Here is a 23,547-nt window from a genome sequence, read left to right as displayed (position 1 = left end):
TCAAAGAAGACATCATATCAAAAGTTCTTGACAAGTAAATCAGCATGTATTCTGAGAGAATACAGGGAAAAATATAAGAATTAAACAAAATATATAAAAGCAGATAAAAAGAAAAAGTCCTGGGAAGACTTTGATAAGAATATACACTGGCATCTAAAAGCTAAGAATGGACTACATTTTTACCTATATATGAAAACTTTCATGCCTACAGCCAGACGTGGACATAAATTTATTGCCAAGATAATTATATTACACAAAAAATGTGTTCAATTTCATGCAAATTAAATTGCGATACATTTTGGCAAAAGTTACAAATTTCCTAAGGATGTAGTTAAGGAATTAATGCACAGCGCTTAAAGAAAACTATGCAGAGAGACATTTCAGTATGGAACAGGTCTACCCCGAACTGCAATGTAACTCTCACAACATCATACCATGCGTATCACCAAGTGATTTAGGAGCTCTTAAGGCAAACTGGCCCACTCCTTCACAGAAAGGATAAGGCCTTGTTTTCTGTCTCCCCATTGCATCCTAAATGTGTTCTATGGGGCAGAGATCTGAAGAGCATGCTGGACACTTGATCTGATGAATAGCCTAAGTCTCCAGAAGTATCTCCACTGCTTGTGTATAATGTGGTGTGGCATTATCATCCATAAAAATGAATTCTTCACATACAGCACTATGGAACAATTGAACATGACGCTGAAGAATTTCATTGCAATATTGTTCACCAGTCATACTCCCTTTTTCCAGAATTTGCAACTCAGTGCGTCCATTAAGTCTAATGCCTCCCCAAACCATGACCGGGGCAACTCGTGCCAAAGGTAGTATAACTTCTCATCACTTGCCTTAGTATCCATAATGCAAAGCACATCTCCATGTGGACATATAATGCTATGCATTAAGTGAAAGGTCACTACTTAGACTGGTTTCGACCTTTATTGAGGTCTCATCAGTGGGAGCCAGACCCAGAGGTGGTGATACTAAGGCGGAAGTAATGGAGAAGTCATATTTCCATATACAAGTTGCCAAAAAGGTGTCACACCTTATTATTAAAATGGGATACTAAGGCAAGTGATGAGAAGTTATACCACCTCTGCCATGAGTTGCCCCAGTCCTGAAAATACTTCAGGCGCAAACTTTGTTTGCTTACACTTGGATAAAGGATTAAACCAAATATATAATTGGTAGCATAGCCAAGTGAAAAAACTTCCATCATCTTTATTCCGTCACAAGAAGAGCTTCCTTCAAACAATTTGCTTAGTTCAGCCTTTTATCCTGTTGAATGCTACTAAGTGACCCCTTTTTGCTCGTGATTCGAAAATTTGAATGTGTACCCACTTTCTACTCAAAATCATCAGTTATACAAATTGCCACATGCTGATTCATTTGAATTTGTGGTGCTAATCTTCAGAAATAGTGTTTGCCCTTAGGTTTTGGACACGAATGTAGTAGATAATTATCAGGAAGGTGGCAAAACATTTTGAGGCTAATCTCAGAAACAGAGTATGGAGCACTGTAAATGGAATCACAGATGTCTGAAATAATAACTTTGAAACATTGCTAAATGAAACAAGAAGTGACAGAACAGTGACTGAAAATATTGAACAGGAATGCAATCAAGAATATATATTGATACCTGAGGTAGAAAAAGTGATTTAAAAAAAAGTGCAATGGCTGCTGTTTATCAGAATATCATCTGTTTCAGATGATATTCAACCAGATATATTGAAATATGGAGGAATAAAGGATTTTATTATTCAGAAGGCCTGATTAGAAGATTGAATTTCAGATGATATGAGTAGAGCTCTTATAGTACCCACCTATAAAATGCGAAAAAATCCTGAAAGGAAATCATAGGAATATAGTCAGGATCTATGTTTAATTTTTGTAAATCTGGAAAAGACATGTGACAAGGTACCAGATTTACAAAAATTAAATATAGATCCTAGCTATATTCTGATTCCAAAATACTACAATTCTATATATATTTGTATATCAGAGCTATACACAAGAGGTTGGTTGGTTAACCTACAGTACATTAATAACGTATGGAAAGAGGTTTGAGTAAGGAGAAATTGTTCATATTAGATCTGAAGACCGGTTGTGAAACAAACACATAGGAGGGGAGGCTGTTCCAGAATGCAGCAGTATAAGGAATGAAAGAGGATGAGGAGGATATTGTTCTGTGGATAAGAAGTTAAAAGGAATGCTAGGTAGCAGCTTCATGTGGTTTAATAGATTTTCTAGAGAGACAGAGAGGGTAGGGGGGGGGAGGAAATTACTGATGCTAGTTCTAATGAATATTTGCCATGGAAATATTCATAGAAGATGCATACAGCAGATACTAAATGCCTGTGAAAGTGGTTGGAGAGGTGGTCAGAAATCAGTTTGATTGCTTTGTTCTGTATTAACTGCAAAGTATTTTTAGGGAATTCTTGGGGGCACCCCACCCAAATATACAAGAGGTACATAGGAAGATTTATGATTTATACAGGGTTAACACAGTTATACAGATGCAAAGTAATGCCTTGAGTGAAAGAGAAACCCTAATTTTTTTAGATGCCAAGGAGACAATCGCTGCAATGTGTTTATGCCAGGAGAGGATTGATGTCAAGGTGAGACCTCATCTTGCCAAGAGATCTGGATATTATAAAAAGTAAGGATGGAACAATATGGTTTTTTTTTTCTAGAAGTGTATTTTGCAAGCACTGAAATTGACAAGGTTATCCAAGCCCCAATGAAGAGTGGTTTGAAGATCAGTTCTAGAATTCCAGATGGTCTTGCTCTGTAAGTTGTAGTAGTGCAAGGTTTGTCAAGTGAGGAGGAGGAATGTAGTGTGCCATCATCAGAAAAGTTGTGTATTAAACTGGTGGTCAATTGGAGCAGGTCACTAAGAATGTGTGTGTTTCAATACAATCAGAAACTTCATGTGAAATATGCCGCCTTGTACTATCACTGAAAACGCTCGATATCCAATATGAGTCAGATCAGATTCTTCTTTGAAGTCTTATTTCAAAAAACAGGAATACCAAAAAAAAGAAAACAAGTAGGCATCATTTTTACTGGATCTGGCGTACAACTGATGTAAAGGTGGGAAAACTATTACATCATCGCACCGGTCATGTAACAGCGTGCAAAACTTTTGATATGACTCTGATAGATTAATTTGGAAGGAAATTATTGATATCAAACTAGTAATAATGTAAATTTAATCATATAGTATTATTATAACATCCTGTGCATGCCTTGAGGATAGATATCAGGAATTTGATGATAATGATGATGATGATGAAAAATTACGGTATTTTTTGCCTTATAAGACGTGCTGTTTTTGTACCTAAAATTTATCTGAAAATTAGGATGCATCCTATAAGATGAATATGTCTTATAAACCGATCCATCTCACTCATCGATGTTTTTTATGTATGCGCATTTACGGTGCATCATTGCTTGCTGGTAATGTATGATCAGTTTGAATAGTTGCATAGTCGTTAACAGTCACACATTTAAACTAGCAATCAACACATTATTATATTTAAATTTTTTATAACCCATGGGTACTACGAAGCACAGACATAGCTATATGATTGTGTTTAAGCATAATGTGATTGAGTATGCAAAAAAAGAATGGCAAAAGGACAGCAGAGTGGCACTTTGGGCCCCCGCCTACAGAAAAAATGGTACAAACTTGGAGGAAACAAAAGCAGCATTTAATAGAAGCAAATTCTAAAAAAACACAATCTCTGCAGAAAACTAGCAAAATGGCCAGAAATTGAAAATGAATTAAAAACTTGGATAATGGATTGAAGAAGATCCGGTTGCTGCGTATCTACAAAAATGATTATTCAACAAGCAATATTATTGGCAACAGAAAGAAATATCATTGACTGTACGGGGCTGCCATCATGGTAGTTTAGATTTATGAAGAGAAATGATTTATGCATGCAAAATTTCCTAATTTTTTCCTAATGAAAATGTCACAAAAAATGCCAAATGAACTCGAATATAAAATTCAAATTTTATATTCGAACAAGACTGCTGACTCCAAAGGTTAAAAAAAATATATATTATTGTTAAAACTTCTGGTCACGAAAAAGCTCACTATACTGTTGTCTTGTCGTGCTGTGTGGATGGAACAAAACTGCCACCTTTTTTAATTTTTAAAAGAAAAACAATGCCCAAAGAAAAATTCCTAAAGGAGTTTACATTTGTATTCATCCAAAAGAATGGAATGATGAGGAGAGGATGAAGGTATGGATAAAGAAGGTGTGGTCTGAAAGTCCTGGCAGTTTTTACATCAGAAACTTGCTTTGTTAGTATGGGATCAGTTTAGATGCCATAAAACTGAAGCTGTTAAGAATGAACTTCGCAAATTAACACAAAAATAGTGGTAATCCCAGGATGACTCACCTCCGCACTTCAACCTTTAGATGTATTGATAAGCAAACCATTTAAAGGATTTATGAGGGAAAAATTGGTCAATGGGATGCAATCTCCAAATTTTGAGGAAACATCTACAGGTAGGAGAAAGAAGGCCACAATTTTGCAGATGTATAAATGGGTAAAGAGTTCATGGAATGAAGTGAAACCCAAAATTATTATAAAATCTTTTCAAAAGTGTGCATTAGTAATTCTCTTGATGGTATGGAGACTTATTACTTCAAAACAGCAATGACTCGGTTTCTGATGAAGAATCAAGTTCAGAAAATTTTGAGAGTGAAGATGAAAATGAATAAAGATTTGAAAAAGAAGTTAATGAAATTTATAAAAATTATTTTGTTTATATATTAAATGTTAGATTTTTTAATGATTTGATGATTTTTTAATAATAATTGTTTTTTTTATCTAATAAACAGATAATACATGTATAAAATTTAAAATAATATAAATTAATATTTACATGAAAAATCTAATGCATAATTCATGCATCTTATAGTGCGAAGAATTTCTTTTTTTTCCTTCAAAAATCTGCATGAAAAATGTGATGTGTCGAATACAATGGTGTTATAAGGGGCAAAAAATACAGTAATCTACACATTTAAGAAGGGAGATCAATAATATGATTTTACAGTTATGGCCTTAGTATATATAATATATAAATAATATATGATTAAGTTTTAACTGTAAAATGAACATGAGAAATTTAAACTTGAAACACTTAATATACCTGCTGAAGAACTTTTTCAGAAAGGATTTCTTGCAATTTGGATATTTCTACCACTTTTCCTTCTATATGCCTAATAATTGAAAATAATTAATTATTTCACAAATTTGTGCAAAGTTAAATTAATTCTTAATTTGAATTCACATTAAACATGAATAATGCCATTGTATGTGGCAATTATACCTAAATCAATATTAATATATCAATCAAATGAATATATTATCCATATCGGCCAATGTTTAAGACTGAAAAATTGAAAGGTTGATTACAAATTTTAAAAATCTGATTTGATGAACTACTAAATCTTAAATAATAATGATCTTATAAAAAAATAAATAAATAAATAAAAAATGTGATGTATTCTATGACAAGGTTAAATGAAAATATTTTCACTTAGTCTTGTTATACAATACACTTTTTTTAAAACAATAAAATATACAACCAACTCACACTATAGCAAATTCATGGGGACCACAAGAATAATTTGTTGATTAGTTGGCAAGGGTGAATTTCTTTTAGCATAGCACTGTACCTATGGGGACTTTTCAGTAGTTTGTTTAAAGTGAGCAAATTAGTTATATTAGAGTTTACTATAATGGAGAGTCAACTGCATTGCTTTTTAAGATATTCCTTCAGGATCAGCACATATATAAACAAGTTTAATAATATTTTCTTTCATTGGATTCTAGAATAATGGCATGGTAGACTGCTGATGTCCTTTGCTCATTTATAAGTATAGGCAGCTTGTGATTATCCATTACAGAGGGTGACAGTATGTCTGAAACAGTGATATTACAAAATCAAGACCAGTTTAGTATAAAGATTATGATGAGAAACATAACTAAAAATTGTCAATTGCAGTGGCTCAGTATTCCACAATGTGCTAGTAACATCATTACTTGAAGTATCCTGCTGTGGCAGTAGGATATCTCAAACACTGATGCTACTACTGCTAATATTTTCATTAAATTTTCAAATTTTTTTCTCACCAAACATGTTGCTCACAAATTACATACAATAATTAATAATGCCAACAAAAATAAACTCTGTAATCAAATATGGTATTATTCCACTATAAATTGAGTTGTTTGCTACTTGGTAGGTATGAACCGGGTTATCACAATTTCAAATTTCCAAGAGTCTGGCATGAAGTATGCATAATTTGTATAATTATCTTTAAATTAATTAATAGTATATTTAAAATTAATTAAAATTAAGATTACAATTTTATCCTGTTTTTGGATTGTGTAGTAGCGACAGTAATATCATATTAAAATTATGTTCTATGTTTAGTTCTAAATGATGCCTGAATTGCATTCAGATAGTTTTATTTATGTGGGTAAAATGAATAAAACTATGAACTTTCCTTTCACCATTATACTACACCAGTGAATGGCAAGCTCAACACAGAATGTCATAAGTTAAAGGAAAGAAGAATCTGCAACATGCTTCTTGAACAACTGAGGGGGAAAAGACAGAGTGAGGAACTGCTCCAAAGAACAGAGGTAGATGGAATGAAAGAGGAGGAAGAAAAATTGCTTCATTAAGTTTATACATTTTTGAAAATTATGGGGACAACTACCATGTTTGAATAAAAACTTTAGTTTAATATAACTAAAATCTACATTTCGACCTTTATGTCAAGGTCATCTTCTGGAGCATACAAATATACAAAAGAAACAATCTATACTACAATCAAACTGGTTCATTAAAGACACTGACCAACCGTTACCACAATTGTTGGCCTGACCTCTGGTGGGAAAAAAAAAAAATTTAAATAAAAAATTATACATCAATGCTAGAGTCCTATTATTTGTGTTGTCTACTATATACATATATTAACATCATTCCAGCCAATTGGAGTGGGATGGTTTCTAATACTAGAGGATTGGCTAGAGTCCTGACTTATGTTGAATCTTTCATATTAGGAAGGCTGAATGTGTGCCATCCAGATCCTTGGAATTTTCATGCCATCTTTGTTATTGATATTTGGGTGGTTTATGAGGATTTCGCAGGATTCCTTAAATTTTCTTTTGTACCAGGTTTTTGTGTGGTGTAAGGAGCAGGTGCTTTTCCAGTTGATTTGGTGTAAGGTGTTAAGTGCGTGGTCTGAGAGGCCTGCTTCACCATAATGGTTATATTTAATGTGTCTAATGTGTTCTTTCTTGTGTATAGGGATTGTCCATCCTGTTTCACCAATGTACGGTAAGTTACAGGTGCAGCGGATGCAACAGACTCCAGGATGTGCTAATGGGAGGAGAGGATCCTTAGAGGAGTTGAATAAGGTTTTAAGTTTAGTGGGTGGTTTAAAGGTGGCAGTGAGGTTATAATGTTGTAGGATTCTGTTGATTTTTTCCGATAACCCTTTAATGTATGGGATGGCTATGGTTTTACTGTAATCCAGATTCGTTTTTGTTGTAGTTTTATAGAGTATTTTATTAACAGTATTTTTGTTATAGCCATTATTTATGAATGTGTCACTAATGATTTTTAGTTCTTGTTTCAGGGCTTGCTAGTTAGAGCAAATAGTTGTGGTTCTGTTTTTAAGGGTGTTAATGACTCCATATTTTTGCGATGGGTGGTGGTATAGGGGTGGTGGTGGTGGTGAATTAGCATGTATCCCATTTTTACGCTAATGATGGATGGCAGGTTCTTTTCTTGAGAATGCTTGAAGATTTTCAAGCAGAGCTGATCGCGATACGACGGCCTATGTGGAATTGAGCCTCAGCAGAATGTCCCATTGGAGAAAGTTTCCTACGGAGTGGTAGACAGCACACAACAGTCGGAAACGATTAGAAGAAAAAGCGTAGTACATCGCCAGGCACAAAGACGGCCGAAGAATAGGCAGTAAGGTAATCCAGACCTACATGAGATGGCAGCATGAAATCTGAAAAGATCCGGTAATGTAAACGTTTACGTTGTATGTTAAGATTCGTTTAGAAGAACAAGAAATTTGTGTGCATTGTAACTAAAGGATACTAGTAGAGAACTTTTAGTGAGAATTTGACTGAATTAATTAAGCCCTAGTGGAACAAAGAAGAGTTGTTAATAGGCAGTAGTTTGTGAATGGCTAGGCTTGCTTAAAATGAAATTTAGAATTAAGATAATTATTGATAGAGTATTAATGAAAGTGTTCAATGCGTGTTCTGTGAATAACTTGTGAAAGGAATTATATAGTAGTAGTATTATGCTTAAACCTAATCTTGTCCTTTCATAATTGAAGGATTTAACTTACTCAGATTCATTGTGATTTAGTATAACCCTTAACTTAGAGTAAATTTTAATCCATTGAGTATTTTAACTTACACAACTGTAAATGTTTTATGTTTTTCCAATAAATATGTTTTGTACCTTATACCTGAGTTTATGCCTGATTACGAATTCAAACCACCACTTATGAAATAGAACCCTTTTGGCAGGAAGGAATTTAGATATAATTGCTTAAGTGAGATTCGGTCTATGACTGCTAACTGAATCTGCACAGCGCTAGCGTGAGATAAAATATTGTGTGTATCCTTTAGAATTTGGAATTATTTCCCTGAACAAGAGTCTCTTCTGTTATAGGATATTGGCTGGCTTTTAGATATTGACAAAATATAAATTTTGTCAATATCCAAAGAGGAAATAAATCTGAATTAATATTTTAGGGGCATGACAGTAGATTAGAAGGAGAGTTATTATAGAGGTAGAACAAGATATAATATAGAGAAAGCAATGACATAACAATAGAGTAGCCGGTAGGATTTTGATTGTATAAGATTTTTTTTAAGTAAGCAAAAGGATAGATTCAAGAAACAGTAAATTAATGTATAATAAAATTAGAACAAAGATTAGAATCACGATTTAACAATAGACATTACTATTTAACAACAGACAAATTACAAATTTAACACTATAGTATGATTAGAAAGAGAACTGATTAAGAAAAGTGTTAGGAGTATTGTGAGGACATTAAGTTTATCAGGAATTCTACTATGCAGAAAGAAAATCTGTGTTAAACTGTTTTTCTTCTAACTTATCAAACTGAAGAAGGAAAGCTAATTTAAGTTGTGCACACTGAAGTCCAAAAGAACAATTGCTTCATTTTTTTGAATATTTGGATTGCATAAAATCAAAATGCACAGATAAATAATCAACAGGCAGGAGTTGTTATAAGAATTTGGAGAGCAATACAAAACAGCTAATGAATGATATAAATGCTGTAAAAGAAATTATATGGAGGTTCTGGTTAAAAATGATACATGCAATTTCAATGACTGGAAATAGTAGTGTGATAGAAGCATTTTTTATGCATATATTACTCATGTTTTTCTTGGTTGGTTTTTGTGGTACTATTTTGTAGTTTTTTTTTTTTTGGTATTCTCTTGCAGGAGGTTTTTTTTTTATCTACAGAATAACAATTTGTTTGGGTCCTTCACAGTTAGTGACAAAAAAAAAATTAAATAAGAGTGGAGAATTCAGTGGAGGTGAAAGATTTATGAACATGTCCCTCCATAAGGGGGGGGGGGGGTTCAGTCTTCTGTCCAAGTGTGGCCCAACTATGTCCTTTGCATACTTCTGGGTAAAAAGTCTGAGTACTGTTGTACCCAGACTTTTTTAGGCATGATCTGGAAGAGCAAGTGGCAGCAAGATTATTCCCAAGCTGTTTGAAAAGCTTCCTAATTTTTTATTGGGTTTTGGTCCCAATTACTGCTCAGTAGAATGTAGAACTACTTACTGCTGTACTCTCAAATTGGGGAGGCTCTGGGTTCCTACAGTGTGTCTGGTATATATCCTTAAAAACCATCACTTATAGTGCAATGTAAGGAGAAGGGGAGGAAGGCAGAAACTAGAGATAAAACATAGCAACAGCTATTGCAAAGGTCTCTAAGAAGCAAGGTAGTGGTGTTCCCAAGATAAAAGTCATCATCTATCATCTAGGGTTTAGTAGGATTGGCATTTCCTCCAACTAGGAAGAGTATGGATTTATGGCAACAATACCCCCCCTCCCCCGGTTTGGTAGAACATCATACATGACAAGAGACCACAGCACAAGAAGGTAGGGTTGGCATGGCTTAGAGAGACTATATGTTGTACATCATGAGCTCATTGTATTTAGTTATCCTAAGATTTTCCAAATTCAAATTACAGTAATTAAATACCCTTGCTTATAACTTTTATGAGCTTAAAAAATTTCTAAGAATTTACTTCAATCCCCCTTCAGTAGTCCTGTATTGTTCTGAGCTTGTGTTCTAATAATGTTTGGAGTTATTAGTTCTTATCTTCTAAAGCTCCTTCAGCAGTCAGTTATTGATGATGGTCGAAGCAATATTGCTAAACACTTTTTTTACCTGATTTATTTTTGTTATCCATTCAATTTACACAGTAGATCTGCTTCAAACTCTTTAAAATCCAACACTGCTCTATGGAGTTTGCAACTTAAAAATTTCTTAATGTCATTTATCTGTCTACTTTCTAATTATTTATATCACTCAACTTTTTTCCCCCAGTTCTGTTTGTATACAGTATCAATTTCTCACATGGTAGGTTGTAAAATCAATGACATAACAGTGCTATGTGTAGGCAGGTGATGAAGAAGAAAGAAGGAGCCTGCTGATATGTTTCTTGAACAGGTAGAGGTGCAGTCTTTATGGAAAAACAGTGGAAGGAGGACTGTTCCAAAGAACAGAGGCAGGTGGAGTCAAAGAGAAGGCAAGATGGTTTAGAAGCTTGTAAGTGGATGGTCTGAAAAGTTCTCGGCCTAACAATGAAAAAACAAATTATAATTTCAAAATTATTTTTATTTTTCAATATAATCTATCTTAAGACTAATACATTTATTCCAACGATGCTCCAGCACCATTATCCCATTCCTGTAGTGGTTCCCAGTAAGATCTGCAAAATACCCCTTTACAGCTGCAATCCCTCTTGATTCGAAGAAAAACGCTGACCAGCGAGGAAGAGTTTTAGTTTTGGGAAGAAATAGAAGTCAGAGGGAGCCAAATCTGGGGAATAGGGTGGATGGTCCAACAATTCATAGTGCATATCCCTTAATTTTCCAATTGCCAAAACACCTTTGTAGGCAGGTGCATTGTTCTGATGAAAGATGATTTTCTTCTTCTGCAAACTGGATCATTTCTCATGAATTTTTTCGTCTAGTCTGGTTAAAAGATCAGAATAATATTCCCCGGTTATTGTTTTACCCTTTTCAAGATAATTAATAAACAAAATGCCTTTGGCATCCCAAAACACGGATGCCATGACCTTTCCTGATGATGGAACCAAATTTGTCTTCTTTGGCACTAAACAACCGGCTTCTCTCCACTGTTTTGACTGCTGTTTGGATTCTGGTGTGTAATGGTGAATCCAAGTCTCATCCACAGTAATAAACTGATGCACAAAATCAGTTTCGTTCTTGTTAAAACAAGCACTGTTCAGAGATTTTCATGCAAGTGCATTTTTGATCTGGTGTGAGCAAGCGCGGCACCCATCTTGTGCAAAGCTTTTTCATTTGCAATTATTCATGCAAAACATATCCTACACATTCTTTAAAAATGCCTATAGTCTCAGCAATTTCACGCACTTTGACTCGCCGGTCATCCAATACCATATAGTGCACTTGATCAATGATTTCTGGTGTTGTTATACTTTTTGGACGTCCTTCACGTGGATCATTTTCAAGGCTGGTACAGCCACGTTTAAACTTGGCAGCTCATTTCTTAATCAAAAATGAAGGAAAAGACTGCCCATAAACCTTTATGTACTTCGAATGAATTTCTTTTGGCATTAAACCTTCTTTCAAAAGAATTTTATAACTGCATGATACTATTTTATCCATTTCAAGGGATATAGACAACACTTTTGCTTCACTACTTGATAGCATGACTTGCAATTTCACATGGATGATTATGACAAATGTACCAACTTGGAAAAAAAAATCATGCCAATAGTGTTGCCATCTATGGTCGAGAACTTTTCAGACCACGCTCGTATTTTTTACATGCATACAGGAGATTGAAGAAATGATGGCATAAGTTCAATAGAAATATCTGGAGGAAAGGCATAAAAACGGAAGTAAATTCTAGCTTTCATAGGCTTTCTAGCCTATGAAAAAAAAAAGTGTTCAGAGTGAATCTGTTATTTGGATAACATCAAAAATATTTAGGGAGGTTTTTGGAACAACAAAGCAGATTTGAAATTAATATAATTCTAAAACTGTATGGATCAGAGGTAATATCTTGAGTCTTTATGATACCACTGTCTACACAACATACTGTATGATTCTTTCTGTCAGAAGGAAAGCACTTGTGCCATTGTGCAATTATATATCCCATACCAGAGAATGCCAAACCTAGAATCCCCTGTTTTTGACTTTCCCTGGCTTAAGATTTTCTTGTCTCATTCAGTAACGTTTATCTGCTGTCCTTATTGCACTCTCCAAATTCTAAAAATTTCTATGTACTTTCTGACATTTAATCTCTGAATATGGCTACCCAAAGTCTAACTTTCCAATGAAGTAATCTTCCTATGAAGATTTCAATGTCCACAACTTGAACAGGCTTCCCTTCCTATATCAAAGTGGAAGCATTTCTGTATGCAATAATCAATGATCCAATGCAAATCACTCATCTTGCCAACCAGAATATTGACTTCTCCGCAGACCTACCTATAATTTGTAGACTCAGTCGTATTGCTAGCTTTGTGAAGTGTAATAATTTTACCTTCCTTCAAGTCTTTTATGATTTGTGCTATTGCATGCAAGATTCTTGTTAAACAGGTATACCAAGGCTGATGCTAATTATCTTAAGGCATGCAGTGACATGTCATCAGTACCAGACACCTCTCTCTCTCTCTCAATACTCACTGTATTCTTTTCATAAACATAGCACACTGGTCACTTCTCCCCTCAGTACCTCAGACCATAACCTTGTGCAAGTTTCCTAGTACCCTTCCATTACTCAGCCATTATCGACCCACATCCTTTGCCAATATAACTGTGCAAATTGGAATGACGTCTTTTCTTCATTTCCAAGGTCAGATTACTGACTTCATTCTCCTCATCTAAACTGCTGCTCTGAGCAAACTCCCTTACTGATATGACCCATGTTGGAATAAAGGCCTTCATTACCACTTTATTCAAATTTGTGTGTTAGAACAAGGGTCATTTTCACTATCTAGTCTGTATAAATGTATATAGCAAAAAGAGAAATACTTTGTAAAAAAAAAAAAGAGTACAGTAAATAAGTGAGAGGCAGATTTATGCTATTCTGAAGTGAACTGAGAATTTTTAATGAGCTCTTAGGGACAGCCCAAGAGACCCCAAGAACTCATCAAAACTCTTCTTGCTGAGCTTGTTAAAAGAGTACATTGAGAACAGTAGTAACTGGATGGATGGATTTTCAATGTATTTTATTAACAGTTGTCAAGAATGACAAAAAAGTAGTCCTTGAAACTAAAGAGGAAGACCGTTCTAGATTAGCTGGAGAAAGTTTTACTACTAGATTACAAAGTATATTATACTTGGCAAGAAATTATATTATTGCTTTATGTGTGAAGTATCTTCCTGACTAATATACACTGCTTGGAAAGAAATCAATGGACACCATTGTGTGAGGAACAAAACAGCCATAGTGCCCACTTTAATAAGATGTAGGACCTCCTTTGACTGTGATGACTGCAGCAATTGTACTGGGTATATTTTCCATAAGAATATAATAGCAATCAATGGGAATTTTGGACCATTCTTCCTATAGACATGTAATGAGGTCCTGGATGGTTGTGGGGTGGACGTCCCCTTGACTTTATCTGGTGCTCCAGTTCTTCCCACAAACGTTCAGTAGGGTTAAGATCAGCTCTCTGTGGAGGCCAGTCAAGTGTGGTGGCATTATGGAATGCTGCATTGTCTTGCTGAAAGAGGCAATGGTCAGTTCTGTAGAAATGCCACAAAGTAGGGTACATTATTGTCCAAAATGTTCAGATATCTTTTGGAGTTCAATGTTTGTATCACCACACACACGGGTCCAAGGCCAAACCAGGAAAAACAGGACCATACCATCACACCACCATCTCTGAATTTAATAGTTAACCCAACTATTAACAATTCACCTGGACACAATTGAACTGACTTGGGAACATCATATTCCTTCAATTTATGTTGGCTACAAACACATGACTTGATACATGGCATGATGCATCTTGCCATTGGGGGATATCCATTGATTTCTGTCCAAAGATGCTGATCACAGCAGTTGCTAGGCAAAGTTCCCTCCACTCCATAAAGAATGGCTCCCTTCATATCTCCCATAGTCTTCTGACAAAAAGAAATCCAAAGAATTCTTAATAACCTGAACACAAACAAGACATCTGGTCCTCATGGTATCCCACCTATTGTGTTAAAAAATTGTGCCCCAGAACTAACACCTATCCTGTATCACCTCTTCAATCTATCCTATTCAATTAGCATCTACCCTATAACATGGAAACAGATCCACACCCAGTCCATCCCAAAGAAAGGTGATAAAAGTCGGACAACAAACTACCACCCAATTGTTCTGACTTCTGAAGAAGTTATGGAAAAATTATGGAGAAGGTCATCAACAACCAACTCTTGAACCACCTAGAGACATACCAACTAATCAATGACCAGCAATATGGATTCTACTACTCGCAATCTACAGTTGATCTTCTTGCTTTCACCACTCACCTATGGATTCAGGCCATGGAGAAATTTGGAGAAACTCATGTGGCGGCAAAGGCATTTGATTGGATTTCAAATTTCACATGGATACACACAACACTTTTGCTTCAGACAGCTGTATAAAACAAACTATTTGATAGAATGACTTGCAATTTCACATGGATGCTTATGACAGATGTACCAACTTAGAAAAAAAAAATCATGCTGATAGTGTTCCATCTATGGTCGAGGCCGAGAACTTTTCAGACCACCCTCGTATATACGAAACATATGACTTCTACACTGATTTAACTTGGGTATCTCCTTTGATTTCTGCACAACATTTATGCACCCAAGTTCAGCATGCAACGAGTTTGAGATGGCCTGAATGTGACATCTATTACTCTGAGATTTCCAATCTTTGTTTGGTGCTATATTTGTATATTCTTCCTCATCTATCTCAAGAAGAGAATCTTAAGCCGCTTCCGCTTCCTTTTTTCAGGATCTCCAGAACACAAATGATTTGCAACTATGCCACTCTCAGTTCACTCATAATAAATCATATCATTGAAAGCGAGTTTATGATATTCATTTCAGAATGAAAAGTGGTTGTATGTTTGGTTTAGCAGATTTTTTTTTCATAGTTTCCAGTCATTCAGTAATGTAAAGGAAGAATACTGACAATCAGAAGTATCATGAAATGCTGCTTGATTGCTGTTTTTTTTTTTTTCCTTTTTTAGAAAATTGCAGTTGTCAGAATTAAATCACTGAACTAAAGTAAACCTGAACTGCACAGACCCCTGAAATGAACAAAATGAGAAACTATTTGGATATCTTCACTGCAAAATGAAATTATAATCAGGGTACTTGAGAAAATGGATCTGAATCAAGTAGATTTAATTCTTAATATCTATAGTTGCTTTCACTACATATCTAAGCAGTTATGAAGTGTTGAAATGGAGATATAGACAAATATTATAAATGATTAGCACATATAGGATAATAACACTTACCGAACTTCATCAACTAAGTTGTTCATTTCTTCATAGAGTGCCTTATTTTCTTTTTCAAACTACATTAATAAACAGCACAAATAATTTAATATGTTTGAAAAATACTCTAACTTTTAAACAATCAAAATCAATAATTAAGTTTTATGGAGTGACATGTATCATGTAGACACATTTACTACTCAAGTTTAAATCACAGCAATGTACAAAACACAAACAAAAATACAATGAGCAGTTATAATGCCATGATTAATTGTCCATAAGTGTTTTTTTAATGATATATATATATATATATATATATATATATATATATATATATATAACCTAATATTTGAATAACAGCACTGCTCAATGCTTCTCTTAAACTCTAATAGTATAATTTTTAACATAACTTCTGACATATTTGTCAGATTTTTACAAAGTAGCAATTGAAGAATTTGGCAAAGTGGCTTTAATATTAAGGCAGCTCATATAACCACAAGAAAGAACATATCTTAAAACCCTTTAACTCCCCATGTTTCATCAAATTGTAATAATTTATTCTTTTTTTTTTTAGGATATATAAGAAAACATGTCAGTGGTTTTGAAGAAATTCGAAGACACAGAGGTACAGGCCATCATCAAATTTTTCATGCTACAAGAAAAGTCCACAAATAAGATTCACCAAACTTTGTGTGAAACTTTAGGAGACATATTGGCTGTACTCCAGCACACGCAACAGATACCAGATGGGTGGCCAAGTTTAAAACTAGGCATCCTGAGACAACAGATAGCCAAAAATATTGCAAAGACTTTGAGGATATCCAGAGAACAAGTTAGGGTCATTATCCACTGATATCTAGATGTGCAGAAGTTCTCAGCAAAGTTGGTCCCCAATTATTTGAATGCCGACCAAAAGAGAACATGTGCTGTCATCTCGAGAAATCAGGTGCAAATTTTTTGGCTTATATTGTGACCACTGATAAAACATGGCTTCATCACTATGACCCAGAGACCAAACGACAGTCAGTGGAGTGGAGACACAAAGATTCTCCATGGTAAAAGAAGTTCTAAACCCAAAAGTCAGCAGAGAAGGTTCTTGCCATTGGCTTCTGGGATATGGATGGTGTAATCCTTACCAAGTTCCATAAAAAGGTGAAACTGTTACAAACAGCAGTTTTGAAGGAGGTACTGAAGGAAAAATGCCATGGGAAAATTGAGCAGGGGCATGTTGCTTTTGCAGGACAATGCACCTGCTCACATTGCTCATGAACCCCAACAGACAATACACAACTTCAGTTTTCAATGTCTGCCTCACACACTCTATTCACCATACCAGGCCCCATCTGACTATTTCCTATTCCCAAATTTAAAGAAACACTTGAAAGGAACAAAATTTACCACAGAGGATGGGGTCTTGGATAATAATAATAATAATACCAGCAGCTGAGGACTGGTTTGTGCAACAAGGGAAAGACTTTTTTTCTCAGAGGACTGCAAAAGATGCAGTAGCACTGTAACAAGTATATAACACTTTGTGGGGAATATGTAGAATAATGTATAAGTTACATGTTCTACCTCAATTCTTTCATGGTGATTATCACAACTTTTCAGCATACCCTCATATAATTCTATTTTTAATGGCAAAACATTTAACTGGACTTTATACTGGCAAAATAATTCAAAATGACAATAATAAATACTCCCTGACTTGATGAAATTTAATGAAATTTCGTATTTAGGATTCACAGATATTACAGTTTCAAAAGAGAATTAAGGAAGTGAGCAAATGACATCTATAACAGAATAATTAATAATGAAGATATAGAAATAACTTGGCATTATATACAGACCTGTTGCACAAACCTTTACATTTCCTGTCTAGCACTAATAAGTCACAATAACCAAACTAAAGAATTAACCATCCAGCAAACTAAGCATTTGCCCATGAAAATAATCTGCTACAAATCAATAAAACACATTGTTGTGTTGATATATTGATTTTTAGTAAAAATTGTAAAATTGATAGTAAAATTGAAAATTTTACTATCAACTTATTTTCATAGAAAACAGAAAACTAAGTACAGTAATACACTGAGATTTTCTCTAATCTAAATGTTCTAATACAACTCCATTGTTTAGTGTGTTTGACAATCTGGATACAACACTTCATATCTCAGATGTCTCTGAAGTGCACATTTAAAAATTCAAGATCATTTCTAAATTGCAAGGCCTTAACAGAAGAAAACAAAAACAGCAGCATTAATATAAACAATGAAATACAGTATATACCACTTTCGTAATAAGTCTCTTCCCCACCATAAAATGTGAAATACATTAATTCAAATCAGACTTGAAAAGCTAGCCTATTCAGAATCTCTTCTAACCCACAATGAAAAATCAACTATAAAATGTGTGGTGGAGTTTTTCCTCTCAAGATGTCTGAACACCATATTCAAAGTGTCCAAAGATCAAAATGACATCTCAATTTTGCTATAAATATAATGCAGCAGGTGTTCGATATTCCTTTAATGTATTCTGTTCTTTAGATGACACCACTGTCAAAACTATTTCTTGGTTGACATCAGGCCTGGATGCTTCTTTATTACTCAATGTTCTACCTTAAACTTACCACTCTACTCCATCCTCCTCTCAAAAATGTCTTTAAATATCTCTGGATTGCTACAGCGTCATATTTCAAAAATTATTTCAATTCTATTTATGCAGCTGCTTTGCAATTCCAATTTCTTAATTTTTTTTATTGACTACTTCCACCTGTCTACTTACTCTTGTCCAGAACCAACAACAACCATTCAGTATTTGTAAGTCATTAGTAAGTCCTCTCTTTATATCCTAGTTGCAAAATATCCTGATAGTAGAATTAGGCATATTAAACTTAACCCTTTGCATTATGCAAATGATACTGTACTCCTAAATGCATTCAGTTGAAGTCTCCAGAATTTTCTAACTAAACTGAATAACAGGCATAAGAAAACTTTGGCTGCATTCTCAATGGTAAACTAATAGAACAAGTAAAATATTTCCACTATTTAGGCATAGCTGAAAAAGAGAGCCAAAAGGCTTCACTTCGGCAATGCAAAATTATTCAAATTAAGTGGATATTGAATCCAACATTATTTCAAAGCCGAATAGAGAAACTACAAGAGTTTCATGCCAAATATAGAAACTATAAAAGTTTCGGCGGATCCAAGCGTAAGTAAACCTTTCATGACAGGGGCAACTCGTAGTAAAGGTGGAGTAAGCTCTGATCACTATCCTTAGTATTTCCCATAATGTAAAACATATCTCCTAGCAGACATGTATGATGTCATACATCATGGGAGGTCACTATCCCCCCCATAATGTATAATAGGACTGGTTTCGACCTTTCTTGAGGTCTCATCAGTGGGAGTCAAACTCTTAAATACTCAGATTGAAGTGATGCAGAATTTACACTTTACCATACGAGTTGCCAAAAAAGGTGTCACATCACAAAAGGCACCAAGAATTACTGAAAAAGAGAGCCAAATTAGCGGATATTTAATCCAACATCATTTCCACTTTATTTCCAATAATTCTTCTAACAAAGCTTCTAGTTGGCAGACAGCGAAACATGCAAAAAGTTTTTTTTTTTTTTCATCATCATCAAATTCTTGACATGTATCAAAGGGTGTTCAGAATATTATGATAGTACTACATGAAAAATTTACATCATTACTAACTTCCTATCTGCAGTTTTTCTCCAAATCAGTCTGTTATTTGTCAAGACTCCAACATTATCAGATCTTATATTTCTATCATCTAAGGAACTTTGTACCATACCAATCCACCTATATCTTGGTCTTCTTCTGGGTTGTTTTCCTGCCAACCTGGCAGAAAACACTTGTTTTGCTAATCTTTCCTCGTCCATTCTATTTAAGTGACCATACCACCTGAGATTAGCTCTGCCAACACATTCCTGGAAGCTGACAACGTCAAGTTCTTTCCTAATATCCTCATTTTTAAAATGATATTGCCATTGATGCCATCTGTTCATGCCTCTCATCTTTCTCAGGACTCTCATATCTGCGGTCTCTAGTCTTTGGTCAAGTGTTTTACTTTTGACCCAGCTCTCAGATCCATAGGTTAAAACTGGTTTGAACAGCTAATTCAGTGTTCTGACTAATTTCTCTCTTATTCCATATGAATTTATTCAACTGAGTGCCTACCATACCAGCTTTGTTGATTCTGTTGTCTATTTCCATATTTAATTTACCATCTTCACTAAAAATCGTGCCTAAGTAGCTGAAATGTTTTACTTGTTCCACAGGTTCTCCGTTCACAACACAGTTGATATTTTCAATGATTCTGCCTATTTTCATTGTCTTTGTCTTTTTATTGCTGACCTTCATACCATGTCTATTACAACAGGTATCCAATTTAGTCAGGGAATCTTGCAGACTTGTAGCGGATTTATTTAGCAGTATAACATTGTCTGCATAAAGTAAAGAGCTGACATTAACATCTCCAATTCTGATATCATGTTCAATACCACTTTCCTTCATGTGATCCATATAGATAATGAATAACAGAGGAGATAATGTACATTCTTGTCTCACACCAGATTTAACATTAAATTAAACCATCTTCCTGTACTTCCTTCAATTCTACAATATTCTATCTCTAAATTTATTTTTTAAAATTACTTTTATTTTTCATTGTCCAACAGGCAGATAGTATTTCTCTAACTGGAATCTCTTTAACATAGGAAAATTGTTATCTCTTATGTCTCGTATTGCATTACACAAATGGATAATCTTTGCTAATGATGAACAATGAATAATGGAGGGAAAAAAATTAATTAAAAAAAAAGGAACATTATAAAAAAGGTGACATTAGATCGAAATATCAATAGATAAGCAGCAAACATGACAATTAATTTAAATTAAGGTGATATTAAATCCCACAGTGTTTCAAAGCCGAATAAGAAACTCAAAGATAGAAATCTAAGAGTTTCATGCCGAATATAGCAAACTATAAAAATTTTGGTGAAATTTTTATACTTTGCTATATTCGGCATGAAACTCTTAGATTTCTATCTTTGAGTTTCTTATTCAGCTTTGAAACAATGCGGGATTTAATATCCCCTTGTTTTTAATTAATTTTACATCGCCGAAGTCAAGCCTTTTGGCTCTTTATTTCAATGACAATTTAATTAAATAAGAGTTTTAATTACTCATGTTCATAATAAAATGCTTCAATGTCTGGATCATGTTTCATGACCATTGTTGATATGTCTAGATACAGTTAATGAGTAAATAAAACAGAATAAAAATTGAAAATTATAGTGCATGTTAGAATATATGATGTTAAAAGCAAGAGTAAGCTTTTGTTTTTATTTTTATGAAGCTACCACCCACAAAGAATTTTTATAAACCTGTAGTACATTAATACTGTGGGGAGAAAAAAGTTTTTTTTTTGTATTTTTTGTTGATTGTATATATTTTATTGTATTTTTTATTTATTTTTATATAGTCTAGAAACCAAACATGGAATTGTTTTAAGCCACTTCAGGCCTCCAATAAGGAGGGTAGTAATCCCATAGTGGGTGATGAAATTCATCTCCAACCTAAAGATAATCACAAATATCTATGTCTCAGACAGGATTCAAATCCACAGTCTGTTGATTGACAAGCGGATATTCTACCCACCTGACCAACCAGGCCAGTAAACCTCATTATGCAGAGCTCTCTCTGTTCTGACAAACAGAAAGACTACATAAACACAGAATTCTGTAAATACCTGAATATAAGAAAAAATGAGATTTATCCTTTGGTAAATTGGAGTGCAAGAGCAAAGTTGAAATAGATGGAATAGCTATTCAAAACGCTACAGTTATATGGCGTCAATGGGGCATTATATCAAGCAATACTTAGTCTTTATTTGAGTTGTAAGTCAGCAGTTAGAATTGAAGGAAGTGAAGGAAGATGGTTTGATATTAAATCTGGTGTCAGACAAGGATGTACATTATCCCCTTTATTACTCATTATCTGTATGGATCACATTATGAAGAAAAGCGGTATTAAACCTGATATCAAAATTGGAGATGTTAATCTCAGCTTAATCTTATTTACTTTATGCAGACGATGTTATTCTTCTAAACAAATCCACTACAAGTCTGAAAGATTCCTTGACTAAATTTAATAACTGTTGTAATAAATTTAGTATGAAAATCAGCAATAACAAGAGAAAGACAATGAAAATAAGCAAAAACATTGAAAATATCAACTGCATTGTGAATGGAGAACCTATAGAACAAGTAAAATTTCAGCTATTTAGGCACAATTTTTAGTGAAGATGATAAATTAAATATGGAAATAAGCAACAGAATCAATAAAGCTGGTATGGTAGAAAGTCAACTGAATAAATTTATATGGAATAAGAGAGAAATTAGTCAAAACACTAAATTAGCTGTATACAAGACAGTGTTCAAACCAATTTCAACTTATAGATCTGAGAGCCGGGTTAGAAATAAAACACTTGACCAAAGACTAGAGACCACAGATATGAGAATCCTCAGAAAGATTAGGAAAGTGAACAGATGGCATGAATGGCAATTTCATATTAAAAATGAGGATATTAGGAAAGAACTTGACATTGTTAGCAGAGCTAATCTCAGGAGGTATGGTCACTTAAACAGAATTGGAGAGGAAAGATTAGCAAAAGAGGAGTTCTTTCTCTGCCAGGTTGGCAGATAGAAGACCAAGATATAGGTGGGTTGATGCAGCAAAAAGTGCTTTAGAAGACAGAAATATAAGATCTGATAATGTTTGGGTCTTGATGGATAACAGACTGACTTGGAGAAAATTGTTGATGGGAAGTTAGTAATGATGTAAGTACTTCATGTAGTACTATTATAATATTCTGTACACCCCTTGATGATACATGTCAGGAATTTGATGATGACAAAAAAAAAAAAAAAAAAAAAAAAAAAAAAAAAAAAAAACCTTTTTGCATGTTTCGCTGTCTGCCAACTAGAAGCTTTGACCAGGGATAAATGTGTCAGAGAATTGCAAGTGTTTCTGAAATATATATAACATTAATAATACCATAGATTATTCACATACACACAATTTTTTTGCACATGAAACATCCATTATTATGGGATATTTAGATGGCTGTATATAAGTATGAGAGATTTCCAAACATCATGAAGAATGAGGTCCTGGTTCCTGTTTAAATTATGATATGATCATGATAAGGCACTGAGAAGACCAATCTATTTTGTGATGTTCTGAAAAATGTGGGTAATAAGACCAATTTTATCTTTGTTTTTATATTCAGTCTCACTGCAGTATTCTGTTATTTTTCATTTATTTATTTTTTTAATGGATCTCAAAACATCTTCCAGTTTGTTCAATGTAAGCATTACCACAGGCACATGAAATCTAGTATGCCCTAGAATGCTTTTCAAAAGGAACATTATTTTTTGACAAATACAGAAAATTGTGTAGGGTGTGAAAAGATTTGTTTTAGGTATTGCTTTGTTTTACATACTGCACTATATATATATATATATTTATATATGTTGTAGAGTTTAAAAAAATAAATAAATATATATATATATATATATATACAGGGTGTTCGGGATAAATTTGACATATTTATAATTAATTATATTTTTCCGTAAGTTACATGTATTAACACACACTTCTCTTCATTTAAAAGTTTGAACCCTTCTTCATTCATATACAAGG

At 34.0% G+C, this 23,547-nt stretch overlaps 1 protein-coding gene across 1 annotated transcript in view; it reads right to left on the bottom strand.

Annotated features, from left to right (window-relative positions):
* Positions 1-23,547, bottom strand: part of LOC150110554 (syntaxin-18-like) — a 57,823-nt gene that overhangs the window by 13,577 nt on the left and 20,699 nt on the right. The window contains exons 3-4 of the mRNA XM_090401399.1: positions 15,836-15,894; positions 5,171-5,240 (exon numbers count right to left, since the gene is read on the bottom strand). Coding sequence (XP_090257525.1) covers positions 5,171-5,240; positions 15,836-15,894 — 129 coding nt within the window. The remainder of the gene's footprint in view (positions 1-5,170; positions 5,241-15,835; positions 15,895-23,547) is intronic.

This window comes from Typopeltis vanoorti, chromosome 1 (genome assembly GCF_054136105.1).
Source record: "Typopeltis vanoorti isolate ZY-2024b chromosome 1, IOZ_Tvanoo_1.0, whole genome shotgun sequence".
NCBI lineage: Eukaryota > Metazoa > Arthropoda > Arachnida > Uropygi > Thelyphonidae > Typopeltis > Typopeltis vanoorti.
The sequence above is the reverse complement of the archived record's forward strand: the minus strand, read 5'-3'. Positions and strand labels throughout refer to the sequence as shown.